This window comes from Eptesicus fuscus, chromosome 11, assembly GCF_027574615.1.
Source record: "Eptesicus fuscus isolate TK198812 chromosome 11, DD_ASM_mEF_20220401, whole genome shotgun sequence".
Taxonomy (NCBI): domain Eukaryota; kingdom Metazoa; phylum Chordata; class Mammalia; order Chiroptera; family Vespertilionidae; genus Eptesicus; species Eptesicus fuscus.
Window position 1 is genome coordinate 16901072 of NC_072483.1, and position 26245 is coordinate 16927316.

At 48.1% G+C, this 26245-nt stretch overlaps 1 protein-coding gene across 1 annotated transcript in view; it reads right to left on the bottom strand.

Moving 5' to 3' along the window:
• TMEM163 (transmembrane protein 163) overlaps positions 1 to 26245 on the bottom strand; it is a 219672-nt gene that overhangs the window by 41646 nt on the left and 151781 nt on the right. The window contains exon 5 of the mRNA XM_028148151.2: positions 8946 to 9042. Within this exon, the coding sequence (XP_028003952.2) occupies positions 8946 to 9042 (97 nt within the window). The remainder of the gene's footprint in view (positions 1 to 8945; positions 9043 to 26245) is intronic.

Genomic DNA, 26245 nt, shown 5'->3' on the forward strand with positions numbered 1-26245 from the left:
GGCGGAGAGGAGCCTCAGGTGAGGCGGAGAGGAGCCACAGGTGAGGCGGAGAGGAGCCTCAGGTGAGGCGGAGAGGAGCCTCAGGTGAGGCGGAGAGGAGCCTCAGGTGAGGCGGAGAGGAGCCTCAGGTGAGGCAGAGAGGAGCCACAGGTGAGGCAGAGAGGAGCCACAGGTGAGGCGGAGAGGAGCCACAGGTGAAGCGGAGAGGAGCCTCCCTGTGGGAACTGAATCCCCGTGGCTTCCTGCACGGAGGGACTGAGCACCATACACACAGGGGCGCCTGAGTCCAAGCCTGGGAGATAAAAAGGCTTTCAGTACGATTCCCTTCATTAGCTGAACAATGAACAGAAAAACAGGGAAATGCTATGAGGACTGCATTGTCCATATTACACTTAGGGAAGTGAATGAAAAAAGATTTACTTTAAAATGTTCAACACCTTGCAGAGCTAAGACAGTGCTCTTAAAGCCTCGGAGAAAGAGAGATGCCAAATTAGAAGTGCGGAATTCTCACATTCCAAGTGGAAAGACAAGTGCCGAGAGATTAAATACATTTCCCAAGGTCAAGCACAGAAGCATCTGAATAGCTAAGTACTCAATCTTGCCTTAGCAACACGCATCTTTCATAAACACCAGTGTCCTTAAGTACACAGATGCCCCTCAATTAGACTGGGGGATGAAGAGGAGTGGGCACATTTCTCTCTCTCTCTCCCTTCCCTCCCCCCTCCCTCTCTTCCTTTCTCTTCTCCATTTTTGTTGCCATAACCCAGCAGCCTCCTAAGGCGGGTTTTCATAGTATTTGTCATGTGGGAATCTTCAAGGCCACTGGGAAAATGGATGGGGGAGGGGGATGTGTGTGTGGGGGTCACTCCCATTTGGTAGATGGAAAAGCCTAGTCTTGGAGTTTATTCAGAATCTTCTGTTAGACTGAGTCTCGGCCATATTTCCTCAGTCAGGAAACGGAGCGTGTTGTATTCGCTTTTCTTGAAAGCTGACTTCCAGGACTCATACTCTGCGGCACTGCAGGAGGCAATCCACAGGAGAGAAGAGCCCTGAAAACACCTGGCTCCGTTCGTGTATGTGTGTGTGCCTGGGTCTATGTATACATGTGTGTTTGTATGTGTGTCTCTGTATGTCTATCTGTGTGTGTCTGTATATGTGTCTCTGTGTAGGTCTGAGTGTCTGTGTGTCTATATGTGTGTCTGTGTGTGTCTGTATGTGTCTACATGTATTGGTGTGTATCTATGTATGCATGTGTATCTGTATGTGTATATCTATATGTGTTTGTGTGTGTCTGTATGTGTGCCTCTGTGTGTCTTTGTATGTGTGTGTGTCTGAGTGTCTATGTGTGTCTGTCTCTGGAGGAAATTGTTCCATTTTTTCATCTGAGGATTTCTTTCCTCGCTGTGAAATGGCAGCGAGTCTAACACCCTATATGCTTCAGGAAAGCTGTGCTGGTCTAACGAGACCAGCTGAAGGACCTTCTTGAGGTGGAAACACACACAGGGGCCTGAGACTGAAGAAAACAGCGTGGCGGATGGTACACAGACACGCTGCCTTCTGAGGAAAGCTCAAGGCTAACACAGCGACGGGGAGAGAACCAACCAGCATTTGCCAGGGAACACCTGAACTGGCAAGCAAGCCCACTGTATGCAAGAGACCGAACAGACCGGCGACCACGCATTCAGGTTTAGAACCGTGAACCCCCTGGGAGCCTAGCCACCGGCAGCGAGTGCACCCTGTGAGTGCTCCTGGCAACGCCCGAGGCTGGCACACGCCAGCACTGTTCCCCTCACGATACCTCTGACCACAGCTGCCATGCTTAGCTGCTGCTTACCCTTCCCTCTTATCTCACACTTTGTCTTCATATGACTGCCTATCTATAGTGCGACTTTTAGCGGTGCTGTCAACTTCCCAGGTAGCAGATGTATGGGTTACAGTCAGGAAAACAAGGCCTCACTTCGTGGCAACTTGATTTATTTTCCATAGATCCGAGCAGGATTCCTCTTGGCCTAGCCATGTGAGGCCATTAGGGGCCAAGCTCAGCCTCTGGATGTCCTTGAACTGCATATATTGAAAATGTACAGGTTGATCAGTTGACATGGTTTTATGTCCAAGAAACCATCACCAAAAGCAAGAGAATACTTCCATCACCCCCTAAAGTTTCCTTGTGGCTCTTTATTTATTTATTTATTTTTTTTTTTAATTTCTTTATTGATTAAGGTATCACATATTTGTCCTCATGCCCCCATTCCCATCCCAAACCCCACCCCACACAAGCCCCCCCCCCCCTGTTGTCCCCAACCGCTGGTTGGGCTCATATGCTTGCACACAAGTCCTTTGGTTGATCTCTCCCCTTTACCCCCACCCTCCCCTACCCTCCCTCTGAGGCCCGACAGTCTGATCCGTGCCTCCTTGTTTCTGGGTCTGTTCTTGTTCATCAGTCTATGTTGTTCATTATTTCCCCTAGATGAGTGAGATCATGTGCTATTAGAAATACACTTATAAGAACCGAAAAAGAGACAAGCAATAATGGTTATGGTGACAGGAAATGAATCAGTCTGTAGTGAGTTTCTTTCTGGGCCAACAGTTCTTTTGAGACCCAATTACAATGTCAAACGGTTCCTTATGTCATGTCAGCACTGACCCCTCAGCTCTGGATGGTGGACAAATGGTGGTAATGCAGGTCCGACCCTCTCTGGTTTGGTCCTGGGCAACCTGCAGTGATGCACAGCTGCTAACTGCTAGTATGGGAAGACCACGTCAGCGTCTTCCATCTCTGGACTGCTTCTCTTCTGTCTTCATGGCTGGAGTAGTCCTGTCGATTCCTCTCTATTGCTGGAATCCACATGGTCTCGGAGTTGTTTTAGCTGTGGAAAGCTGTGTCTTTGGAGGTGGAGGTCCCAGGTTCCACGAGTCTGCAGCTAGGGTAGCAGGATATTGGCTGGAGTGGGTGCTGGGTCCTGGGGCAGTTCCAAGGCCTGTCTTGTTGGTGGTGTTGATGAGTTTCTACCTAAGGCTGTTCTCCGCTCAAGATGGTGTGGGCTCCCTCTGTGCTAGGGTCCTGCCGTCCCAGGAGTGCCCGCAGCAGTGGTAGTCTTTGTTAAGGAGAGGCTTTCTGCCAGCCCCTGCTGCTCCTGCGAGATTTAACTTTCCCTCACTCACTCTCACACACCCCACGCACAACCACACACTCTCCTTTTATACCCTCACTCACTCACTTGCTCTCTCTCCACTCCGTCCTGCCAGCCGCCATCTTCCAGGCCCCCTCTCCTTGTGGCTCTTTAATTCCCCCTCTTCCCCTCCCCACCCTCCTGCCCACACCATCCTCAGGCAACCACCACCTGCCTTCTGTTACTACAGATTAGTTTGCAGCTGAAATATTATATAAGTGAAATGCTATATACATGTTCCTTTTTGCCTTGCTCCTGGTGCCCGCCTTAATTATTTTGAAGTTATTCCATGTTGTTGTACGGGTTAATGCTGAGTAGTATTCCATTATGTGGATATACCACAATTTGTGTATCCATCACTTCCTGATATACATTGGGGTTGTTTCCAGTTTTTGATGTTAAGAAAGAAAAATGCAATAACCATGTGTGGAAGAGTCTGTGCAGACATATATTTTACTTTCTCTTGGGTAAACCCCTGAGGGTGGAATGGCTAGATCATCTGACAAATGGATGTTTAACTTTTTTTTTAAAAATATATTTTATTGATTTTTTACAGAGAGGAAGAGAGAGGGATAGAGAGTTAGAAACATCGATGATAGAGAAACATCGATCAGCTGCCTCCTGCACACCCCCTACTGGGGATGCGCCCGCACCAAGGTACATGCCCCTGACCGGAATCGAACCTGGGACCCTTCAGTCCACAGGCCGACGCTCTATCCACTGAGCCAAACCGGTTTCGGCGGATGTTTAACTTTTTAACGAACCTCTGAACGCTTCTCCAATGTGGACGAACCATTTCACTCTCACCATCAGTACATGAGAGCTGCCGATGCACCACACATTTGCTTTTCTTAATTGGGGCACTCCAGCGGGTAGGTAGTGGTCGCTTACAGTTGTTTTAATTTGTAATGCCCAGATGATGAATAATGTTGAGCATTTTCTCGGGTGCTTATTGGCCATTCATTTATCTCTTGTCTTGTGAACTGTCTGTACTAATCTTTTGCCAATCTTATTAGGTTCTTTGTCTTCTTATTAAGCTGTTCTTTATACATCCTGGATACAAGTCCTTTGGGTGCTGTCTATGCTGTCCGCTCGTTTTCCTAACGGCATCTGGGAAGAACAAAGCTTTTTCATTTTGATGAAGTTCAATTCTTGATGTTTTGATCTTATGATTCATACGTTTGGAACTGGATTCAACAGACCTTTGCTTAACCCAAGGTTATAAAGACTTTCTCCTTTCTTTTAGGTTTTACATTGAGCTTTATGACCCATTTTGAGTTAATTCGGATATAAGGGTGGATGTCCATATGGTTACCCAGGTCCAGCTGCTCCGGCACATTCCTTGTAGAGATTTCACTGTCCTCCACTGAACTGCCCTGGCACCGGTTGGCCAGATACGTACAGACCTATTTCTGGGCTCTCTCTGCCTTGAACACTCTCAGCCAGTAATAATCGACTTCCCTCAGTGCTCCGCTCTCTTCTGCTTGGAAGCCGGTAGGTCCTTGTCTTGAAGATGAATAAAGAGGCCAGTCTTGCTTAAGCACCGGGATTGTTCTGTTGGCAGTGACAAGGGCGGAACACCACTGACCAGCTTTCCACCTTCCGTGGCCCGGTGCCGGAGGAGGTTGGCTGGGGGATGTGGAGGACCTTGACTGTGTGTGATGGTTTTGTGTGTGTGTGTTTAAAGTACTTGTCAACGCAGGTCCCGAATTAAATTTAGAGTTCTGCTTGAGAGCGTGTCATACTGGAAGACGAATCTCTCTGTTGCTGATGGTGCATCGGTATTTAGAGGTTAGTGCTCAAGAAGGAGCTTACAGCATTGCCGACTCTGAGCTGAGTCTGTGCAGACATATATTTTAGTTTCTCTTGGGTAAACTCCAGAGGGTGGAATGGCTAGATCATCTGATAAATGGATGTTTAGCTTTTTAATGAACTGTGTCCCTGAAGTCATTTCCTGGACTGTTCAGTACAGTCTAAGCTTCCAGAACGAAAGGCACCAAAAGGTCCACCAACTTCTCTAGTCCAATAATATCAGCCAACACTTACCCAGTAGTCATGTGAGAATAAGCATGTTACTTACATCTTCTTACTTTGTTTGCTTAACAAGCCTACAAAGAAGGTGCCATTATTTCCATTTGACAAACAAAGAACGTGAGGCAGAAAAAGGCGGAGCAACCTGCCCCAGTTCTCCAGTTAGGAAGCCATGGAGTCGAGATGTGTCCCTGACTTCAGCTCCGTGTCCTTACCCCACAGGTGCAATGCTCTGGGCATGAGGGGACCTCAGAAACTCACCCCGTGGACCAGGCACTTGCCCAGGAGACCGGGGCTGACACGCTGTGAAACTGCTCACCGGCCCCAGAACTGCTTTACTGCCCACCCGCCAGTCCCCGCATTTCCTTCTGGTAAATACCTCCTACCTCAAAAGGGGCCCAACCTGAAATGATCTCAGGCCGTAAATGGGAGTAACTCTGATCAGAAATTCAGAAATATAAAAAATCAGAACTTTCGGGGCAGCAGCCACCAGAGTTAGCACTGTCATCTTAGGACAATTACTTTATTTAATTTTAAAATATATTTTTATTGATTTTAGAGCGAGAGGAAGGGAGAGGGAGAGAGAGATAGAAACATCAATGATGAGAGAGAATCATTTTTCAGCTGCCTCCTGCACACCCCATACTGGGGATTGAGCCCGCAACCCAGGCATGTGCCCTGACTGGGAATCGAACCGTGCATGACCTCCTGGTTCAGAGGTCGACATTCAACCACTGAGCCACGCTGGCTGGGCACATGGCCAGACTGTGGGCTCAATCCCCAGTAGAGGGCGCGCAGGAGGCAGCTGATAAACATTTCTCTGTTATCGATGTTTCTATGTCTCTCTCTCCCTCTCCCTTCCTCTCGCTCTAAAATCAATAAAAATATAGTATTTTTTTAAAAAAGAAAAGAAAAGCAAGCAAGCTGCCAGGGGAACAGGCCTGGGGTAGGGAAAATGCTGCTTCTGACAAACCCACAGTAACAACCTGACAGAAATCACATGTTAACAAAGCAGTTCTGTAGGGAAGGGTGAAGCTGTAACTCCGACCTAAAGTCATAATATGTAGGCCCTAACCATCAGTCTTCCTGGTTTCAACCACCACACCAAAAGCCATGCTTTATTGGGCCCATGTGAAATTGTCCACCCATTCCCAGCCAGAGTCTTCAAGTCTTTAAATTAGTTGCCAATTTATTTCACATTAAACACAAGGTTTCCACTTTCTCTTAAAAACTCGGAAGATCTGACCACCCCCGGGTCCACAACCTCACAGGGCACCTCCACCAGAGGGCAGACCCTTCACCCGGGGCACGCTCTCTAGGAGCCACAGACCGAGGCAATTCTCCAGATTTTGAGACTGGCTCTGGGGGGCATCTGAGTTTGCGACTCCTCATTTAGGAAGAGGCACTGTGGAAAAACGCTCATTTTGAATTTCGGCAGGGGTTGGGGTTCAGGCTATAGCCTGCTGGTTTCCACAAAATGTCTAGAGCAGACACAGGGCACCGAAAGACCAGTATGAACTATCACTGGCTACCACCCCGCAGCATTTACCTGGCCCCCCGTGCCACTCCGCTGATTAGAAGGCCTCCCTTCTGGAGAAGGGAGCTCACGCAGCTTGGAGGTGCCTTTGATACCTTTCTATACCTCCAACAGCTTTTAAAAAACAACACAACGGCCCTAGCTGGTGTGGCTCAGTGGATAGAGCGTTGGCCTGTGGACTGAAGGGTCCCAGCTTCGATTCCAGTCAAAGGCACATGCTCAGGTTGCGGGCTTGATCCCCAGTAGGGGGCATGCAGGAGGCAACTGATCAATGATTCTCATCATTGATATTTCTATCTCTTTCTCTTTCCCTTCCTCTCTGAAATCAATAAAAATATATACTAAAAAAAAAAACAACTATAAAAAAACCCCAAACTTCAGAGGTGTTAAGGGGTAACGATGAATGGGTGTAATTTTTAAGTCCCACGCTAAGACTGATAACGATGCAGTGGGCGTGAGTTCCCCAAGGACAGGTCCAGGCTTGGGAAAATGGTGGAGTTATTCACCCTCTCTGACCCCCACCTGGGAATGTAGACCTCAGTGTGGAATTCAGGTTGGAGTATTTGCACCATAAGATACGAGGCTGTTCCAGTTAAAAATGGTTCAGCTATCAAGAGAAAAAGCAAGCAGGGCCCTGCAAGGGTCGGTCTGTGAGCACAGCTCTCCATTCCATACCAAGCCGTCCTGCTGGAAATACATGTTTATGCCTAAAGAAATGAGTGTGTCAACTAGCCTGGGGCTGAAACTCCCCACCAATAAGCATTACTTAGAGTGGAGTCAGATTTCTAGGCCCTGTAAAATGCAAATATTTTACAGGGTCTAGAACATCTTAATTAATCACACTTAATACTTTCACATCTATATTTCACATAAGCTTCCAATTCTGACAGAACGGAACACAAGATAGCAAGTCTGTTGGAGGGAAAGGATGAAGAAGTCCAGGATCCTAGGCCACCAGGAAGATCAGAGTGAGACAACAATAGTGAAATGAAGAGCACAGATAATAATAAACAATAATACTTGCTGAGCTAGCTCTGCTGAAAAAGACTAAACACCAGAGGGAGGCCCATTCCTACCCTGGTACCCGTCTTTTCTTCCTGTCACTGAGATGTCAGAGAACCAGCTTTTCCATCCGTGATGATAAATAATAGGTAAGATCGAGTTACTAAAGGCACGGCTCTGTCTCAGGGCAACCTCACGCAGTTGCTTTAACAGCTCTGTGAAATGCAGTACAACGTTCTGCTTCGCTTTCACCTTCCCCATAAACACATGTGCACATACGCACGTAATACATGACCTCAAGAGGGATTAACATATGTTTTTCTAAAAGTAAACTTAAAGGGCTAATAATTTAGGCCTATATTAGCATGGTGCATGTAGCTGAGCGCAAATTAAATCACATAAGAGGAGGCCTTACTTTTGCATTTAAATCACTATGTACCTTGTCCAGGGTGAGGCAAAAGTAAGTTTACAGTCGTCAGGACATGAAACACAGAGTGTATTCTAGTGTTGTTATTATTTATTAATTATTGGCTTATTGTCCATATGAACAAGTGTAAACCTACTCTTGCCCTGCCCGGAATAGGGAACCATGGCAACGGCAGCATCTCCATTTCCTGATTCATAAATCAGCTGCCTTCTATAAATACTGTAAAAATATTTCTTTTATTCTGTAAACATATTTCTTTTCTCAGCATTTATAGGGAGAGAGGTGAAAAAGAATCAGAGTGTGGGTGACACCTCTCAGCCCGAGAACAAAGCAGTCAAAGACACACTTCAGTATGAAATCGTGTCCTCCAGTTTCTGCACTCCGATGCCAGTTGTGCCAGAAAACTTAAACAGATTCATGTACTAAGTTGCAAAGGAAAAAATAATTCTTATCACAACAGTCGTTAAATGGACGGAGAATAATAGATGTCAACAACAGACTGGCTCACTCTGCTGCTAAAGTCAGCCCATTTCCCTTTACATAAAAGACATCTCATTTTAAAAATAGTCAAAAATCTAAGGCGAGCGACACAGAATCCCGTACAGGTTCAACTATATTAAGTCTTTTCATCTTGCCCAGTGCTTCTCTCCCCCAAGTAATTCACATTCTTCAGGACTCCCAACATGTTGTGCATACTCTCTCCACCTGCCCAACTGCCCCAGTGAACCCATGAAGAGGGGACACAGGAGGGAGTGTTAAGAAAGAAGGAGGACCTTACCACTTCTGGGAGCAGCTTAATTGAGAGGTCGTGGATGGCTTTGATCACTATACATATGGATGACAGAAGGAATATCACCCCCAAGATGACACAGGCTCTGCAAAGAAACAAAACATTGAGACACTTTACTGGGAGGACTCCACCTGCCGATTTACACAATGACAGTGACAATGACACAACCCGAGGCACTGGGACCCAGCCATGATTTGCCACATTCCCACTATAACCACCCACAGTCTCAGAATTGATAGTGAATCATTTCTAAGAAAATAATTCAGAATTTTGTCACCAAAATCAACCCCATGGGGAAGAGACTCCAACATCCTACATCATCTCACAGCTTCCCATGAATGCTGGCATGGAAGAATCTCCAAGGCCATGAAATCCACACCACCCACCACCCACATCCCACCTGGCAATCCAGTTCACGCCTCCTCCAGCCAGAGGGTGCAGAGTTCAATAGCAAAGAGTGGAGGCTCTAGCATGAGACATCCCAAGCTCTACCATTTAACATGCTGCTTGATCTTGATGAAGCTACTTAACTTCTTTTAACCTCTATTTTCTCACCTGCCAAATGGGAATATTTCTACCTGAAGATGAAATCAGATAACGCACAGAGCATAAAAAAATAAACCAGGAATGCTGGATTAAACATAGGAAAACAAAAGCCCACCCTAGATGTCTCTCTCTGGTGATCAGACAGACACCTTTGAATTACAGAGTATTTATGGCGAGATGGAGCAATTCTTGGGAAAAAAATGAGGGGAAATAAGTTAGGATGAGGTCCACTAAGACTCCCAGCACAGGTGAGGCAGGGGGAAGTTAGGGATGAGGCCAAGGGCGGGGTGTGGGAGCGACAGGGAAGTCTATGGGGCTCGGGACCTAGGAGCTGTCTCTGGCACCCAGACACAACAACTCACAGGAGAAAGAAAGATGGAATGTGAAAGTAAATATGAGGAAATGATAGTAACAAGGGTCAAAATGCCAAATAAAAATGAAAAGACAGAGGAGAGAGAAAAAATGCAAGAATGACCAAGGTTAGCTCTAGATCATTCCTGTCCCACCCTGATGTCTCCCTCCTCTGGCAGCCTCCTCAGCCCTCTTCCTTCACTAGTAAATGAGATCATCTTTCATTATCCATCTTGGATTTCCTTCTCTGGACTAAGAAATGGCCCAAAGTTTCCCGCATAACATTGAAGTGGCACCTATTTAGAATTCTAACAGCTAGAGTTCTAATAAACATGTTCCCTAAACCTGGACATCAGAAGCAAACAGGTCAACTCGCTGCTTGGCGTCTACTCGGCAGGCTTCTCATCCACACTCCAGCTGTAGGCTTTATTCTTCCAACAACACAGATAGAAAGCAGGCCTCGTTGCTGGCCGGGGCGAACCACCAGAGAGCACCGAGATGTAGAAAAGGTAATGAATGGGCTGGGAGGGGGTCTTGGACAGACTGGCCCAGAGAGAGCGGGCGAAGGGGGCCGCAGCCGAGAGGAGAGCAGTACGGGGATGAGGTGGGCCTGCCGGAGGCCCTTTAGTGACGAGATACTGGGGCAAGACCAGGGATCCCCAGGGTTCAGTGGATCACTGCTCCCCAGGCACTGGCCCCTGAGTCCCAGCTGTGCCCCTGGGAAGACGGCGATGGGCCAGCTGTGCCTGACACTCCACGTGACCATTTCTACCTGCAAGCAAATGGGACCCTGAGAGGCCCCATTACAGGAAAGGAGCCTACAGTGAGGATAGGCTTCCAAGACAAGGTTTGTGATGTGGGGTTTTTCACTCCATTCAAAAAACCCCCAGTGACGAGCAGAGACTGATCCCCCCTCTCTGATAAACCCAACCGCCAACTCAGTGCTTCTCAACCCCGATGGCACCCTGCACGCACCAAGGCCTTTTCCTGACAGCTGCCCAGAGACTGCCCCAGTTCAATTTTATCAGAATCTTGGGGAGGGAGGGGGTGAGATTTGTCTGAAAGCTCCCCAGGCAAGTCCCCTGTGCATCAGGGCCGAGGGTCCCTGCCCGGAGCCAGGTGAGGCCCTGTCCTTAGGGAGCTTCCATGTGGGCGAAAAAGCCAGGGAGGGAGCGGCCATGCCCTCGGGTGAGGAAAGAAAAGACCCCTCGAGACCTGCAGTGTCTGTGTGCGGAGCAGCTTTCTCCCCAGGACGGGGTAGGGCAGCCCCCACTTGGGTGCCAGACCTTCTACAGTCTGTCACAACACCCCTGAGAAGCGGCCATCGCACACCCCTTGGGTGGGGAAGTCGGGGGAGAGGAACAAAGGTCTGAGCTTCCTGCCGAGAGGACACGGTGATGCCACAGGAACCTGTCCCTCCGGTCACTGCAGGCAGCTCCATAACACGCTAAGTGGGTTTGGATTTTGTTTACATGACTTAAGGAGACACGTATTGAGAGTGCAATGGTCTCCTTATGTAATATCTTGCTTATATATTTTTAATCAAAACTACATTGAAGTCCCTTAAGGGCAGGAAGCCTGTCTCCAGATCAGTGTCTGCAGCAGCACGCAGCAGTGCCCTGTGCATCCCAGAGCTGAGGTCACCATTCACTGATGAAGCCATCACTAGTGGCGTGGACAGCTCCCCCCACTTACCGCTTACCAATGCTGGGGGGCGGGGGGACAGAAAAACACTAAGTCAGCTGGTTTGCCTCTGGAACAGCCCACATTGTCAACCAACTCTGAAGTGTAATGAATATCAAAAGAAAATGATGATTTGGTCTATTAACGTTGAATTATACAAAACTGCCATCATATTTTCCTCATGAATAGGCCAAAAAATGTTTTTAAAACCTATTTTCATCCTCTTTTAAATGTGGTGCAAACTAAAACCCACAGCCACCCTCCCTCCTCCCCGGCTGGGAGCTGGAGTGAGGCAGCTCCGCAGCCTGAAGCAGCTATTATTAGCAGAGGGCGTGAGGCTATTTTCTGACGTTTTATTAATAATATATTGTGTTTACACAGCAGCTTTCTCCCCAGGCACCCAAGCTCCACACGTCACTCATTAATGCTCCAGAGGCCCCTCCCCAGATGGGGTTTTTGTTTTTCTGCTGTTTCATAGACTGGGAGGGAGAGGTATGTTTCAACACAAGTAGTCAAGTGGGGGAGTCAAGGACTAGCAAGCTGTCCAAGGTCACCCAAGGAGAATGGCATCCACCCAGACAGAGAAGTCAGGTCTCCTGACTCCCTCCCAGGGGCCATGCCCGGGTAATCACCGGCCAACGGGAGGCTCTGGGCATCCACGTCACATCCTCACACCCCTGGCCACCTGGGACTGCTCGGTCTCCAGGCTGCAGCAGAGACTTGGGTCAGGAGCAAACACCGCTGCTTCCTGGTTCAGGGGCTCAGGGGTTTGGGGGTTGGGGGAGCAGCGAGGTAACACTCCATCAGCACACCTGGCCTTCACCTGGAGGAGCCCGGTCAGCGGAATGAGCGCAGCCTCCTTCTCCCTCCTGCCCAAACCCCAGCGGAGGAAAACTGAAGTCAGACAGAGGTAAATAAACTACCCGTAATTCAAGATAATCTCCAGTCAACCCAGACTGAAGCCGAATTTAAATTCCCACAGGACCAGTGGCTGCCAAAGTGTAGGCCACAGGTCAGCAGCATCAGCGTCACCTGGGAACTCGTTAGAAGAGCAAATTCTGGAATCCACCCCAATCCCGAGTCAGTGGCCCAGTGACCCGTGTTTTACTAAGCCCTTCAGGTGATCCTGACGGACACCTGAGTCTGAGTCTGTATTAGTGTTGCCACTGACACATTTAATGGCTGAACGACTAGTAAAGTCTACAGGAATGGTTAAAGCCATTGGCACCTCTGCAAAGACTGCAAATTGCTAATTGTGTGCAGCATGACAAACCTCTGGATAACCTTGCAAGTAAGCATTAATTTTTGCCTCTGAAATTCTAAGGGCGAAACCTACTGACAGATACTTTCACGTCCAAAATGATGTAAGGTTGTGAACTGTGGGTTTAAAGGCTTGTGGTTCACATCAGTAAAGCCTGAGTCTTATACCAAATCTGACTTATTTCCCAAAGAGAAGCTGCTTCTAATCATCCCCTAAATCACACAAGATCTAAAACACAGTAGCCTGACAATTAACCAATATAGTCTACAGCCTAAAGTGTAAATGTTTTATTTCTTCCATCAATCAATGCATCATTTCCCTGGTCTGCAAAGCACTTGTAATCTGAAACACTGTCAAGTGTAAAGTAATGAAAAATAAAAGCCAAATGGTGAGTATACTTAGGATGCACAATTTCTAATGCTGCTTTATATCCCAGTTAGGTCCTGTTTCACTCTATGTACTCTGCCATTTTAAATAAAGCAACAAACACAATCAGTTAGGAGGTGGGGTGAAGGGAAGGAGAAAGTGAGCAAAGAATGCTTATAAGTCCTTTCTCTTTCTCTATAATGGCCATGCCAAAAAGTCCCCCCTTTTTTTCAAGGACTTCCTCACTCCATTACTACCAACATATACCTCCTCTCCTATTGCAGGAGTTCCCTCCCCTCATCTTTCTACCCTTATTCATCTTACCTCCTCTCTTGACTTTCCTAGGCTCTAGGCCCCATCTCCCCGCTCCACCCACGTTCCCATCAATATCCTCTATCTCCAATCCCACCAACCTGCTGCACTGTGAACAGGCTGTGATGAGAGAGGGTGGCTTGGACCAGGGATGGTCACTCCGGCCAAAGCTCTCTGGGCCACACACTCTCCTCCATGGGAAGACTGCCCATCTCCTCAACATGTAACCACTAAAATCCTCTCCTTACTCAACAAATGGCCCTTCACTTATATCTATAATGACACACAAAGTGACTAAACCCACCCAAGTGACATCTCATTTAGATAGGACCTTTTTCCTGCCTTCAACTTGAGGAACAAAAGTCAACATGGGGATTTATTAAAGAATCCGATTCTGGAGCAGTACAGTCCACAGAACTTCTGTGATGATGGAAGCGCTCTATTATACATTGGCTAATATGGTAGCTACTAGCAATGTGTGGCTGTTGAGCACTTCAAGCCTGCCTAGTGCAACTGAAGAAATAAAATATTAATTGCTTGTAATTAATTAAAATTTAGTGACTGCCATATCAGACAGTGCCACTCTAAAGGTTGGGCTGAAAGTAGACTTACCAAAGTGTGTGAGGAGAAAGGTAGGGAAGAGAGACGAAGGAAGAGGAGAGGAGAGGAGAGGGGAGGAGAGAGGAGAGAGAAGGTGAGGGAGAGGGAGAGAGATTGAAGCCCTGAAGCTACTCATCACAGCCAGGTAAATTAATGTGAGCCTGCAGGCTTTGCTCTAGGAAACCGTGCAGAAGGCATCACACCTTTGGTATCTTCCATCAATCAATGCATCATTTCCCTCCCTCCAGTTAACCCCCAACTCCCTAGGTTTACATGCAAGTCTCACTCTTGTTCTCATCTCATGCCAACCAATTCCAGCCACAGCTACTGCTCCACCAGGGTAACTATTTTAGAAAGGGCTTTGAACTTCAGTCATTCACATTGCCAAGCCTTGAGACTAAGGCAAACAAAATTGATTCCCCGTCTCCCAGAGCACAAGTGTCTGGTGGGAAACCTGAAACTCATTACAGGACAGTCCTTACTTATAAATGTGAAATCAATGAACAGGAACAAAATGAAGAAAGGGAGCAGAGTGATGAAGACCCACCTAGGACAGGTTGGAAGGAAGAAGGGCTCTGCAGGGTGATGCTTACGCAGGGTCCGGAAGAATGGACAGGAACCATCAAGCAGAGAAGCTAGAAGGCTGTGAAGGGCACCCCAGGCCAAGGAAACATGTGTAAAGACACAGCACTGTGGGGCTCGCGTCGGTGGAAATTCAAAGTGGAGGTGCTGTTCGTGGAGTATTTGGTTTGTGAAGTGACCAGCAATGCAAGGGCCTCACAGAAAAGGGCCCCTTGTGTCCTGGAAGTCCCCTCAAGATGGTGGGTGCAACACCCATAATAGGCACAATGGATCTTAGAGGGAACATGGACCAGCGTGTTGTACTTAATAGTTATGTACTGTATTTTAATGCACATTAGAAAAAACTGATTATCACCCCATGCCTGCAAGGTTTCCCAGTGTTGTTTCTGGGATGTAGAAAGATGGAAGGAGACAAACACACAGGGACACCCCATCTCAAGAGTCCCAAACCCTACCCACTTCCAGGATACCCAGCAAGGGTAATGCATGCTGAGACTCACACCCTGAGCTCTTCGTCAGTCAAAAAATACCACTGCCGCCTTTCGTGTGGTGATGCAGGGATTCGGCAGTGAACCGAAAAGGGGGCAGCTGCCTGCTCCGTGGAGCTCACAGGAGACACAGACAGCAAGCACGTGAACAAATAATCCCAATATGCACAGAAACATAAAGCAGAATAAAGGAGGAGAATAATGAGAGTGTAATTTTACATATAGTAATCACACTGCTAACCAGGGGACATTTGTCCAAAGACCTAAGAGATGGGAGGGTGGGCTGAGTGCTCCCTGAGAGCAGCACGTGACAAAGGAACAGAGTGCCAAGGCTGCTCGCAGCAGGGAACCCCGCATAGTCAGTCATCAGGGATGAGGCCAGCGTGGCTTGCGCGCAGTGGCCACGCAGGAACTTAAGGTCATACTAAGTACTTGAGCTTTCATTCTGAATAGGATGGGAAAGCAACGAAGGACTGAGCAGAGAAATGACAGGATCACTCTGGCTGTTCTGGCAATGGTCCCGGATACTAGCGTAGGACAGGAGACATGGAGGTGGGGGCAGAGGGATGCTTTCTCCATTCCTGTGAGATCCCAGGCAGGTTTGCTCTCACTTACTACTTTCAACCGAGTGAAGTAAGAAGTGGACTAGTGGGTCTTGCAAAGATTTTTAGAAAGAGTTTCAGGGTAAACATCTGTTTCTCAGGAGAATAAGAACACTCAGAAATCTTACTATTTTAGCAAACTGGTTATTTTGCTAAACATAATAGCAAAATTATGGGGAGAAAGTGGGCATGGGCCAATCCTGAACGCATTTTCAATGCCAGGTCAATTATCTGTGCATCAATTTGTTGTTGTTTTTTTCTTAAATATCTACTGGATGTATAACCGCTTGTCTATGTGTAGAATATATTCAGGCAGATACCCCAAAAGAGTGATATCGGCCTCTGCAGAAAACACTTGGGGAACAGAGACTCACTTTTCCCTCCATGCCTTGTCATGCTTTTTGTATTTTTTAAAACAATGTACATGTACTACCTGTTAAAGAAACCTTACATCAATGTGGACATTGAGGGAGCTTTACTGAGGGCCTACCAGATACCAATAAACCTGCTATGTCATAGATACTATGACAAATACCAAACAGTCCTTTCCTTCAAATTAGAGAAAGGGGCATTGAAATCACACTATAGCCTGGCTGGTGTGGTTCAGTGGTTGAGCATCAACATATGAATCAGGAGGTCATGGTTTGATTCCCAGACAGGGCACATGACTAGGTTGTGGGCTTGATCCCCAGTAGGGGGTGTGCAGGAGGCAGCCAATCAATGATTCTCTCTCATCATTGATGCCTCTCTCTCTCTCTTTCTCCTCTCTCTCTCCCTTCCTCTCTGAAATCAATTTTTAAAAATGTATTTTTAAAAATGAAATGACACTGGAATCTTCTAGAGAAGTTGAGATTTGAGTTGACTTTGAAAGAACCAAAATAAATAAGCTGGGTAAGGAGGAGTGAAGGGAAAGGGAAACCGTGTCCAAAGGCCTATCAGAATTCATTCTTTCAGCACATTTCCACTGCAGACCTACCGTATTCCAGCCACCATTCTAGGGAACAAATCACGCAGGTATATGGGGTTGAAACCTGCTCTGAGGCAGATGTTTGCTTGACTTGATCAAAGAACACCAGGACAGCCAGTGGGCCAAAGAGGAGTGAGGAAGGGGGAAAGAGTGAAGGTGAAGTCAGAGGTGAGGATCATGTAAAGTGTTACAGCCACAGTAAGGGGTTAGGCATTTCTGAAGATGGGAAGCCCTGGGGGTCTGATTGGGAATGACGTGATGTGACCGGTCTTAACAAGATGGCTGCTGCTTGGGAGGCTGTGGCAACACACAGGTGAGAAAGTCCCAAATGATGTTTCTTGGATTAGGACAGTAGCATTGATATATTCTAGTTTCAAGTTTTAGTTTGTTCGGGGATATATTCTGAAAGTACAGCTGACAAGTTTTTCTCATGTATAACATAAAACAAAGAAGAGTCAAAAATGATGCAAGTTTTTCAACCTGAGAAAAGTGAAGGATGGAGGTGCCACTTCCTGAGATGGGAAGACTGCAGGAGAAGAAGAGGAGCAGGACTTTGGGAAGGGGGGGGGCAGGTAGGAGTTGAGGTTTAGACACGCTAAGTGAGCAATGTCTGCTAGACAGGAGTTGTTGAGGAGGTGGTTAGAGACAGGAGTTTAGCTTCAGAGAAAAGTTCACGTGGGGACATAAATTGGGAGTCACTGGCACACAGAGTGCACTTAAAGCCTTGGCGGGGGACAAGGTCATTGTAAGAAATCACAAGTGCCTTCGTAAGGCTGGAGTGAAGGTTCCGGGAAGCTGGGGAGAAAGTGGGCATGGGCCAATCCTGAAGCGCCCCATGTGCTAAGTTGTAAAACTTTCTTAGGAGAACCATGCAGAGCCCCTGACGGCTTTGACAACGATGCAGTAAGATGATTAGATTTGTATTTCAACAGCTGACTCAGGCAGTATCTGTCATGAACATCTGGGCCTGACCTGCATCCACTCCCCCTTTCATTGATAATGAGCCTTGATTCACCTTTCATGCCTCACTTGGGCTGATGGGATATTCTTCCCCTGGACTTTGGATCCAAGATGAGTGATAGCAAGAACTGAACCCAGAGAGATGACTCATCCCACAGCAGGGACGGCTGGCAGGCCGAGCTCACTGGGACCAGAGGAGGGTGGTTGGCCAATGTCCCTTGGAGTAGCTGAGCTTCCTCCATGGTGGCTGGCTTCCCCCAGAGCAAGCTTTCCTGGACCAGAGTCAAGCTTCAGGCCTTGGGAGCCACAGTGCCCTTCCAGAGCATTCTGTTGGTTGTAAGTGATTCATAGGACTAAGATGAAAGGAGATGGGGAAAGATGCCACCTGTTGGTGGCGAAGTGACAGGATGAGCTTGGAAGAGAGCACACAGGAGGACGGCATTGCCGTGGTCGGTCATCTTCAGAAAACTCCACCTGCCGCTGTGACGAGGAGTCCCAAGATCGCCAGCCACCAACGAGGTTAGCACCCTTCCTGCCTGGAGCCTGTCTCACACGGGGTCTAAGCAGCCCGCACACTGGGCCAGGTCCCGTGCTGCAGAGGACAAGATGACAGAAGAAAACGGGAGGTTAACTCCCAGGAGGCCTGTGGTAGATGCATCACTGCGCACAACAACTTGATCTCAACCGCACATTCTCATCCTGGCCGGGTACTTTTCAGCACCTCAGTGTAGAGGAGGACACATTCCGCCCACCATCAGGCTTGGAGGTGTGATGTTCTCCTGCCAATAGAATGCGAGTGGAGATGACAGACACCACACACACCTGAACAGAGCTCTGCCTGATTGGCTTAGCCTCATCTCAGTCCTGTTGCCACAGGAACCACGATCCTCAGAGAGGAGCTATTCCTTTAGCCCAAGACTTGGAATAAGAACTCATGCAGCACAGAGGCTCTGCCAAACCCCAGCTTAAGAGGAAAACAACTGAGAAATTAATGGTTGTGCTGTAAGTCATAGAGATTCGGGGGATGTTTGTTATAGCAGCAAAGCTGACAGATACAAGGTTCTTAGAAGAGAAACACCTATGGCAGTGGCAGCCAAAGGCTGTCTCACAAAAGCAGCACCTGGAACCGGAGCAGGGGGTTGCCTGTTTGAGGACCGCTGAGGAACACCTGTCTGATGGCAGTGTTATTATGGAAAAGAGGAATCGCCCAGTTTTAGTCCATCCAGAAAATCAGGCAACCCCAATGTCAAAGATACGTACAGGAACCCACTCCTGGAATAAATGTTCTTCTTGAATCAAAAAGATATACGAGAACAGATCCTCCTGTGATCTCTGGAACTCCCACCCGTGTTGGAGGCATCAGGCACCACCCCACGGCCTGCCTCCGTGGGAAACGAAAAGCCCTGCACCTTCAGGACACGCTTGTCGGCACGACTTGCTTAATTGACTCTTTTCTTTCCTCCATCACTAAAGAAACCCTCTGTCATTTCCTTGGTAACCTATCCTCCAGTGTCTCTAACCTGCTTGATGACAGTCTTTAAAGAAATTGGCTTAAATTGTTCATTCTCTTTGATCCACTTCTGGGAATCTATCCCCAAAGAAAAAGCTTTTTGCAGAAGAATGTTCACCGCAGCATTAATTATACTTAAAAGTGGGGAAGTTAAATGTGCCACAAAAGGAGTGTTTAAGTAACTGTGACACATCAATTCAGTAGACTACAGGGTGCCATTTAAAATTGCTTTTCTCAATGACATAAAAGTGTCAGAAAGAACATAGTAAGTGAAGAAGCAGGATATAAAATGGTGCACACAGATTACAAATATGTAAAAACAAATCCAAACCCAGGGAGACATTTTTGGCAGGAAATACACAAAACTAACAATGGTGCAAAGATGAACTTCTTTCCTTCTGCTTTTCTGCATGTTATACTTTCCTAATGGGATGAAACTTTATAAAAATGCCTTCTTCGGCTACGTCACTCTTGACATTTCCTTTGGTCGTATCCCCGTAAGGCGTCAAACGTTGGTCTCCGTCAAGCCTCACCCTTGAGGGCACAAATGAATCAGGTTTTAACTGAGCATCTACTGTAGGCCCCGCCCGGGGAGGGGGCACAGTGTGTGGGGCGTGGTTGGGTGCAGCACTGTTGCTAGAGCAATATGGTCAGCTTCCACCCACTGAAGCTGTTCCTGTCTCCTTTTCCAAGACTCGGTTCACTTGTAAGTAAAACGAGAAGGATGAAAATGCTGCTTCCCTTTCAAAATTATCATGAACATAAATAAGATGGTGGGTAAAATGCTGCAGGTCACTAACAGAATACTGAGTATATATAAAGTACTAAAGATAATACCCCTAATTTAATCTTGTTGCATTTTCTTCCATAACTGGGACTTTTGGTAGAGGCCATCCTTTAGTCATGCCCCACCTGAGGCAGAGTCTCAGGGCCAAGTCCTAGGGGTGTGGATTCTCGGGGGCAAACACCTCGTGGCCTGTGGGTAAGGGTTTGTGGCTTGCAGAGACCTTTCCCGGACTGCTCAGGGACTTCTCATGGGTGCTGCCACCTGGCAAGGTAGGAGGGCTGAGAGATGGGAATTCTGGGAAAGGGAGCGAGCTAGGGAAGGCATCAGAAAAGTCCGTGACCTGCTCAGGGTTATAAAGCCAATCAGTAGATGAGTTGGGGCTCAAATCCAAATCTGAGCCTTGAAACAGAGATGAGCTAGAAGTTTCTTTATCTGGGTGTTCTATGAATTTTAACACAAAAATTTTGGGGTGGGACCAGGAGTCCTGGATTCTAGGTCTATCCGTGTCATTAAATTGGGAAGAATAGGGAACTTGTAAGACCTCTCTAGGCCTCAGTTTCCTCATGCTTAAAATTAGCAAATTTGACTTAATCACCAAGGTCCTGATATGCTAAAATTCTAGTCTAAATGTAGCAGTGGGATTTCTGGCTCATTAAACATTTTTCTTTCAAATCAACAGGTTGACAGCACAGATTTATTTACATAACCAAAATGTAAGGACTGAATAGTAGGCATTGTTTACCTACTGCAACTTAGGAATGATATAGGATTTCTCACTGAGCAATGTACAAATCATGGGCTTCCTTTCATATAGTACTACAAAGCTGTCAGAGGGCAAGAAAGATTCACCATGCTTTTGGCTAAATTTTACTTATTTCTGTAACTTCTCTGTGACCTACACACTCTACTATTTTAAGGGGTGACATTTCCCAGAGGAAGAGATAAAAAACAGAGACTACAGAAAGAGAGTATTTTAAAAGAAAAAATGTTATTCATCCACTGAGTTAGGCAACTAGCTTTCTAAACAGAATAATGGTTTTAAATTATTTGCAGAGTATTAACACAGTGTAGCCACATGGTATTATAACTTGGTAAATGCACATTAATGATTAATCCTAAAAGCCTTCACCTGCAAGAACTAGTTCCTAAAAATTCTAGAACTTTAAGTGACAGTGATAGTTCTTAGTAGACTTGCAAAATGCGAAGGCTTCCCTGCAAAATACAGATCTGCTTATAAATAGACCTTTGCTGTGTTCCCAGTCGTCAATCCCACATCATAAGAGAGAAACGCCAGCCCGGGCGCATCGTTACATCCGGCCCATTGTCGGGACGGAGAAATTAGGGAACCTACATGCAACTTGCTGGAGTCTGAATAGATCCAAGGGCATCTCTGCATCAGCCCAGGGGGGACATTTCTTAACCACTGGGGTCACCTGAACGACCTCAGGGGCAAGGAGGGGTCCCAGATGTCTTTGGAGTCACACCACATGCCCCAGGCTGGCTCCGATTGCAGTTGCTGCCCAGTGGATGGCCCCTGCTCTCTGATCGAGTCCCAGCTCAGCGCCCAGGGGGCGGGGTGGTGCACACGCAGAGGCAGGGGCAGAATGGAGCCCGACTACGGAAGTGACCACAGTATGATGCCCCTGGGGGCCTTTTCTCCCTCAGGTCTAACTCTCCTCTTTCCCTCACTCCTGCTTCCTGGGATTACTCCTGGATCCCTGCCCAGTCCCAGGCAGGGGCGGGGACTTCCAGGAGAACCTAAAGGAGGAACAGTCATGGTGTGTTGTCAAAAGAAAGAGAAAACAAGATAGTTGGAGATAAACTCAGTCTGATCACAAACATCCACGTGAACAAACCAAATGCAGACCCAGGACAGGAGCTCCCACAGGCTTCCGGTTTTGAGGATGTAATCTGTCCAGAGCTCCCAGAATTGAGCCTTTCTCTGAGGCTCAAATGTCCAACAAAAGCAGGCACGGCTGTTGTGGAGGCCTATAATTCCCTATTACCCTTCAGAAACTCACAGGTCTAAAAGCAAGGCTATGAGTAAACCCCGCCAAATAAATGGGATTAGCGAAACAAAGAAAGTGAGGCTTCCCTCCTTCAAATGATTACATATTTGTCTCTGAAACCCGTTGCTTTGCCCTCCTTTGAGGGGCAGCCTTTAAAATCTGGTCCAGTCCATAGAGGAGGCCCAGGAAGTCGGTGCTAAGGCCGTGCCTCCCTCACACCAGCACAGAGCGCACAGCTGTATCTCCGTGTGGACCTGGGGGCCGCGACAAGCTTGGGGCAGAGAGAGACATGGGCATCCTGAGGCCAGAGGAGACGGGACTGGCCAGCAGTCCTCCCACGGCTGCACTGTCCCCTGGAGGGAGGACCCCATGCTCAGCCACCTGAGAAGCGCAATCAGAAGGCAAGAAGGAGAGCAAGGAGCACATCCTTTAAATCACGGACATGTCTGCAGGGGAGAGGCCACTGCGGGGAGGGAGGCAGGTGTGGACAACTATGGACCACGTGGCATGCGGGACACTTGTTGAGGGGCACAAAGTGGAGACAAAGACAGTTCACATCACCGATCCGTCTCTTGACATATTCACCTGGAAACCACACTTCCATGCCAATGTAAAGGTGAGGGGGATGACCGAGGAGGAAAACCTTGTTATAATTTATCTAACTGTATGTACTACCGCCTTAGAGAAGCAAGGGAGGGGGGCCATTTTAATAAGACAACCTGTCCCTCTGTGTTTGATCCATCCACACATTCCTCAAATAGAGAATCAAACCGATGACCGATATGTCTGTTTGTTAATTAAGGATGCAGACTCCTCTAATTAGGAATGATCATACCAGTTTCTGTGAAGTCTAGGATGAGGCCCTGCTTGCTGGCAACCACAGGGAAAGCTCTGACGGAGCCTCACTCTTGCTGTGAAGAGGGGCAGTGGGGAGCCGTGCTCAGTGCGTGGGCTCCAGCACTAGCAGCAGCGTGTGACCTCGGACAGCTAGCTCACCTCTCTGACGCGGTCTCAGCAGCTACTTAATGGCACATCTGCTGCGCGCTAATTCACAAACAGAGCTCATTAGCATGGTAGCTGGCACAAAGGATTTTTTAAAAAGTGAGCTATTTGGACAATGAACTGACCCCAACACACAAAACTCCTCTCTCTGTCTTGGACCACACTCCCATGGTCCTGTGAGAGGGGGCCTACAACTCACCCATTAAAGGTCCAAAATCCCTCCTCACCTGCAACCTCCCTTCCCGTTACTAACCCTGTGCCCCGTGAGGGCAGGGAGAAGGCTCCTCTGTAGAATAAGCCTGCCATGCAAGTCCACCCAGAGCCCCTGGCAAAGTGACCTCGTGGTACACCTCTTGGTCCCCAAACTGGCTGCTCATCAGAACCACCTGTGAGGCTCGACGAACTCGGAGGACGGGCCGCCCCTTGACGCTTCTGCCCCTGCAGTCTGCAGCCGCGCAGGTAAGTGGTGCCTGTGAGTTTTGGTTTCTTTAATTTCCACAAAGCTCTCCAGGTGTCTTAGGAAGCAAGAGGCTTAGGAACTTCTGTGAAGGTGCAGGGGTGACTCTGCGTCCGTGGTTCTCTGCCCTCCGCTTGGTGACAAGGGGACATGGGGCAATGTCTGGAGGTTGTTTCTACTGTCACACTTTGGAAAGCGCTGCTGGCACCTAGTGGGTAGAGACCAGGGATGCTGGTAAACACCCTCCAAGGCCTGGGACCGTCCCCCACAACAAAGAATGACCCGGCCAAAGGGGCCAACCACACCAGTGCGCCAAGTCATTTCAGCATGCGCCTTCCTCTTGGTGGTGCCCAGAGAATAGGCATCAGGTTCCCGTGTTCATCAACTGGGACGACCCACAGAGCAAGAGGGCCAAACTGGGTGACACGTGTTGGCCTGACGGACGGGAAACAGCTTCGAAAGAGCAGCGATGGGTTCACAGAAAGGACCATATCGCTGCACAAGGGGGAACAGAAACCTCACATGAGAAGAGCACACCAACAGTCACAGCACTGCGGACACGTCGGGCGACAGAGCTGCTCCTTTTGACCAGCGAGTACCAGCTGTGCCGGCCGAACGCCCGCTTTGTCCCGTTTCCTCCTCACAACTGTCCCAGGAGAAAGATCTTTTCAACTGCCTTGAGCAGTTGAGGAAAGCATGGTTCACAGGGTTTAAGGAGTGTGTTTAAACACGGTGCAATATACAGATCTTGTAACATAGAAATCCACACCTGAAACCTATGTTCATATTGACCATTGTCACCCCCAATGCATTTAATAGAAGAAGCAGAAGAAGAAGAAGGAGGAGGAGGAGGAGGAGGAGGAGGAGGAGGAGGAGGAAGGAAGGAAGGAGGGAGGAGAAGAAGGAGGGAGGAGAAGAAGGAGGGAGGAGAAGAAGAAGAAGAGGAGGGAGGAGGAGGAGGAGGAGGAGGAGGAGGAGGAGGAGGAGGAGAAGGAGGAGGAGGAGGAAGGAGGGAGGGAGGAGAAGAAGGAGGGAGGAGAAGAAGAAGAAGAGGAGGGAGGAGGAGGAGGAGGAGGAGGAGGAGGAGAAGGAGGAGGAGGAGGAGGAAGAGGAGGAGGAGGAGGAGGAGGAGGAGGAGGAGAAGGAAGAGGAGGAGGAGGAGGGCGAGAAGGAGGAGGAGGAGGAAGAGGAGGAGGACGAGAAGGAGGAGGAGGAGGAGGAGAAGGAGGAGGAGGAGGAGAAGGAGAAGGAGAAGGAGAAGGAGAAGGAGAAGAGTGTTTAAGGCTGCCAAGCTGCGCTATGGACCCAGCCCACCTGTATCACCAGAGACCCACACCTGGGCCACTCATCACCCAGCTTCTCATCTCATGCTGTGTCTGTTTCTCCGAATGATCTGAGGCATCTGGTATACCTGACATCCCGTAGCCCTACTCGGGTTCTGTGGGAAACGTCTAGAGGGAGCGGGCACAGACTCTGGAGCCTGCAGGCGCTCCACTGATGATTCAGAGCACCCCGAGGTCTGAGAACCAGACCCCGCACTGCCATGCCCTCTGCTTGTCCAAGCCCATTACTGAGGCCAGCGGCCAGGTTTGCTTCCTCCAGAGGCCAGAGCTGGGCTACACAAAAACAGACACATTCTCCTGAAGAGAAAACAAACCAGAACAAAATGTCGGCTCATTTGATCGGTGAGATGAAAAGCATTGGAATCTGCGTTCCTTTACCCGGGGAAGCCAGTTCCCACGGAAGGACATGAGATTCACCTGAGCAGGCCAGTCTCATAAATGAGCGGTATCTAAAGCGGCAGCACGCTAGGGCTTCGAGGCTCCATGGATTGTGTCATTTGGCCCCAAAGTCCCACGACCAGAAATTCCGAGGCACATTTGCAAATAATCCACTTGTGCCATGTTGGAGGACTCACATCTAACAGAGACTTTACCAGCCGTGGCCTTTATTTAACCAACAACAGAATCAACCTCGTAGGAACAGGCTGCTAGCCACATGGGGCGAATAATTATGGGAATAATAGAGAGGAAAGTTGTTTATTAGTCCCACCATACTTATCTTACTGGCTTATCTGAGACCTACTACAGTTTGCCCTACTGTTGCAAGTACCCCAGTTTGCTCTAATTTGTCTGCCCAATGACTGTGAATTAAAGTAACCTGTGACTGCTTTATTTAAACAAAGGGAAAAGAAAGGTTGAATCCCATAGATGTAGGGAAAAAATGCCATGAGCAGCCCTTGCAATGCCCATTCCCTTCCTAATGGCCAGGCCATGGGCTGCCTGACGGATGGAAAAGAATGACAGGGCTCCTGACAGAGCGTATGTAATGAGGCCCTGGGTAATTACAACCAGACATCCACCTGCACCGCTAATGCCAGCGGCGGTTCCGCCAAATTAGAGAATCAGGGTCTGTGGATAAAGACTGACATGTGTGTACTCAGTAATTTTATTAACCAATAACATGCTTTGTGTGAGAGACATGCAATTTGCACCCCTCACTAATTTAATAGCCTGTCTGTGGGAGTAGGTGGGGGGTGGAGTGTGTGTGCCATCACTGAACTGCTAGGACATCTCAGAATAAAAACATCACCAGCCAGTCAATGAGGAGAATTATTCATGGGCTTGTTAAAAGGTCACATGCCAAAAACTTCATTCAACACAAAGGAGCTGAGGTGTGGTGTCCAATTTTTTTTAAGACTCAAGAGATGATTGGACATGTGGACGAGCAACATTTCACTTAGAAATAAAGCTGTCACTGGTGCCTTTCAAAACCCATTATAGAGAAAATTATTAGGGCACTTCT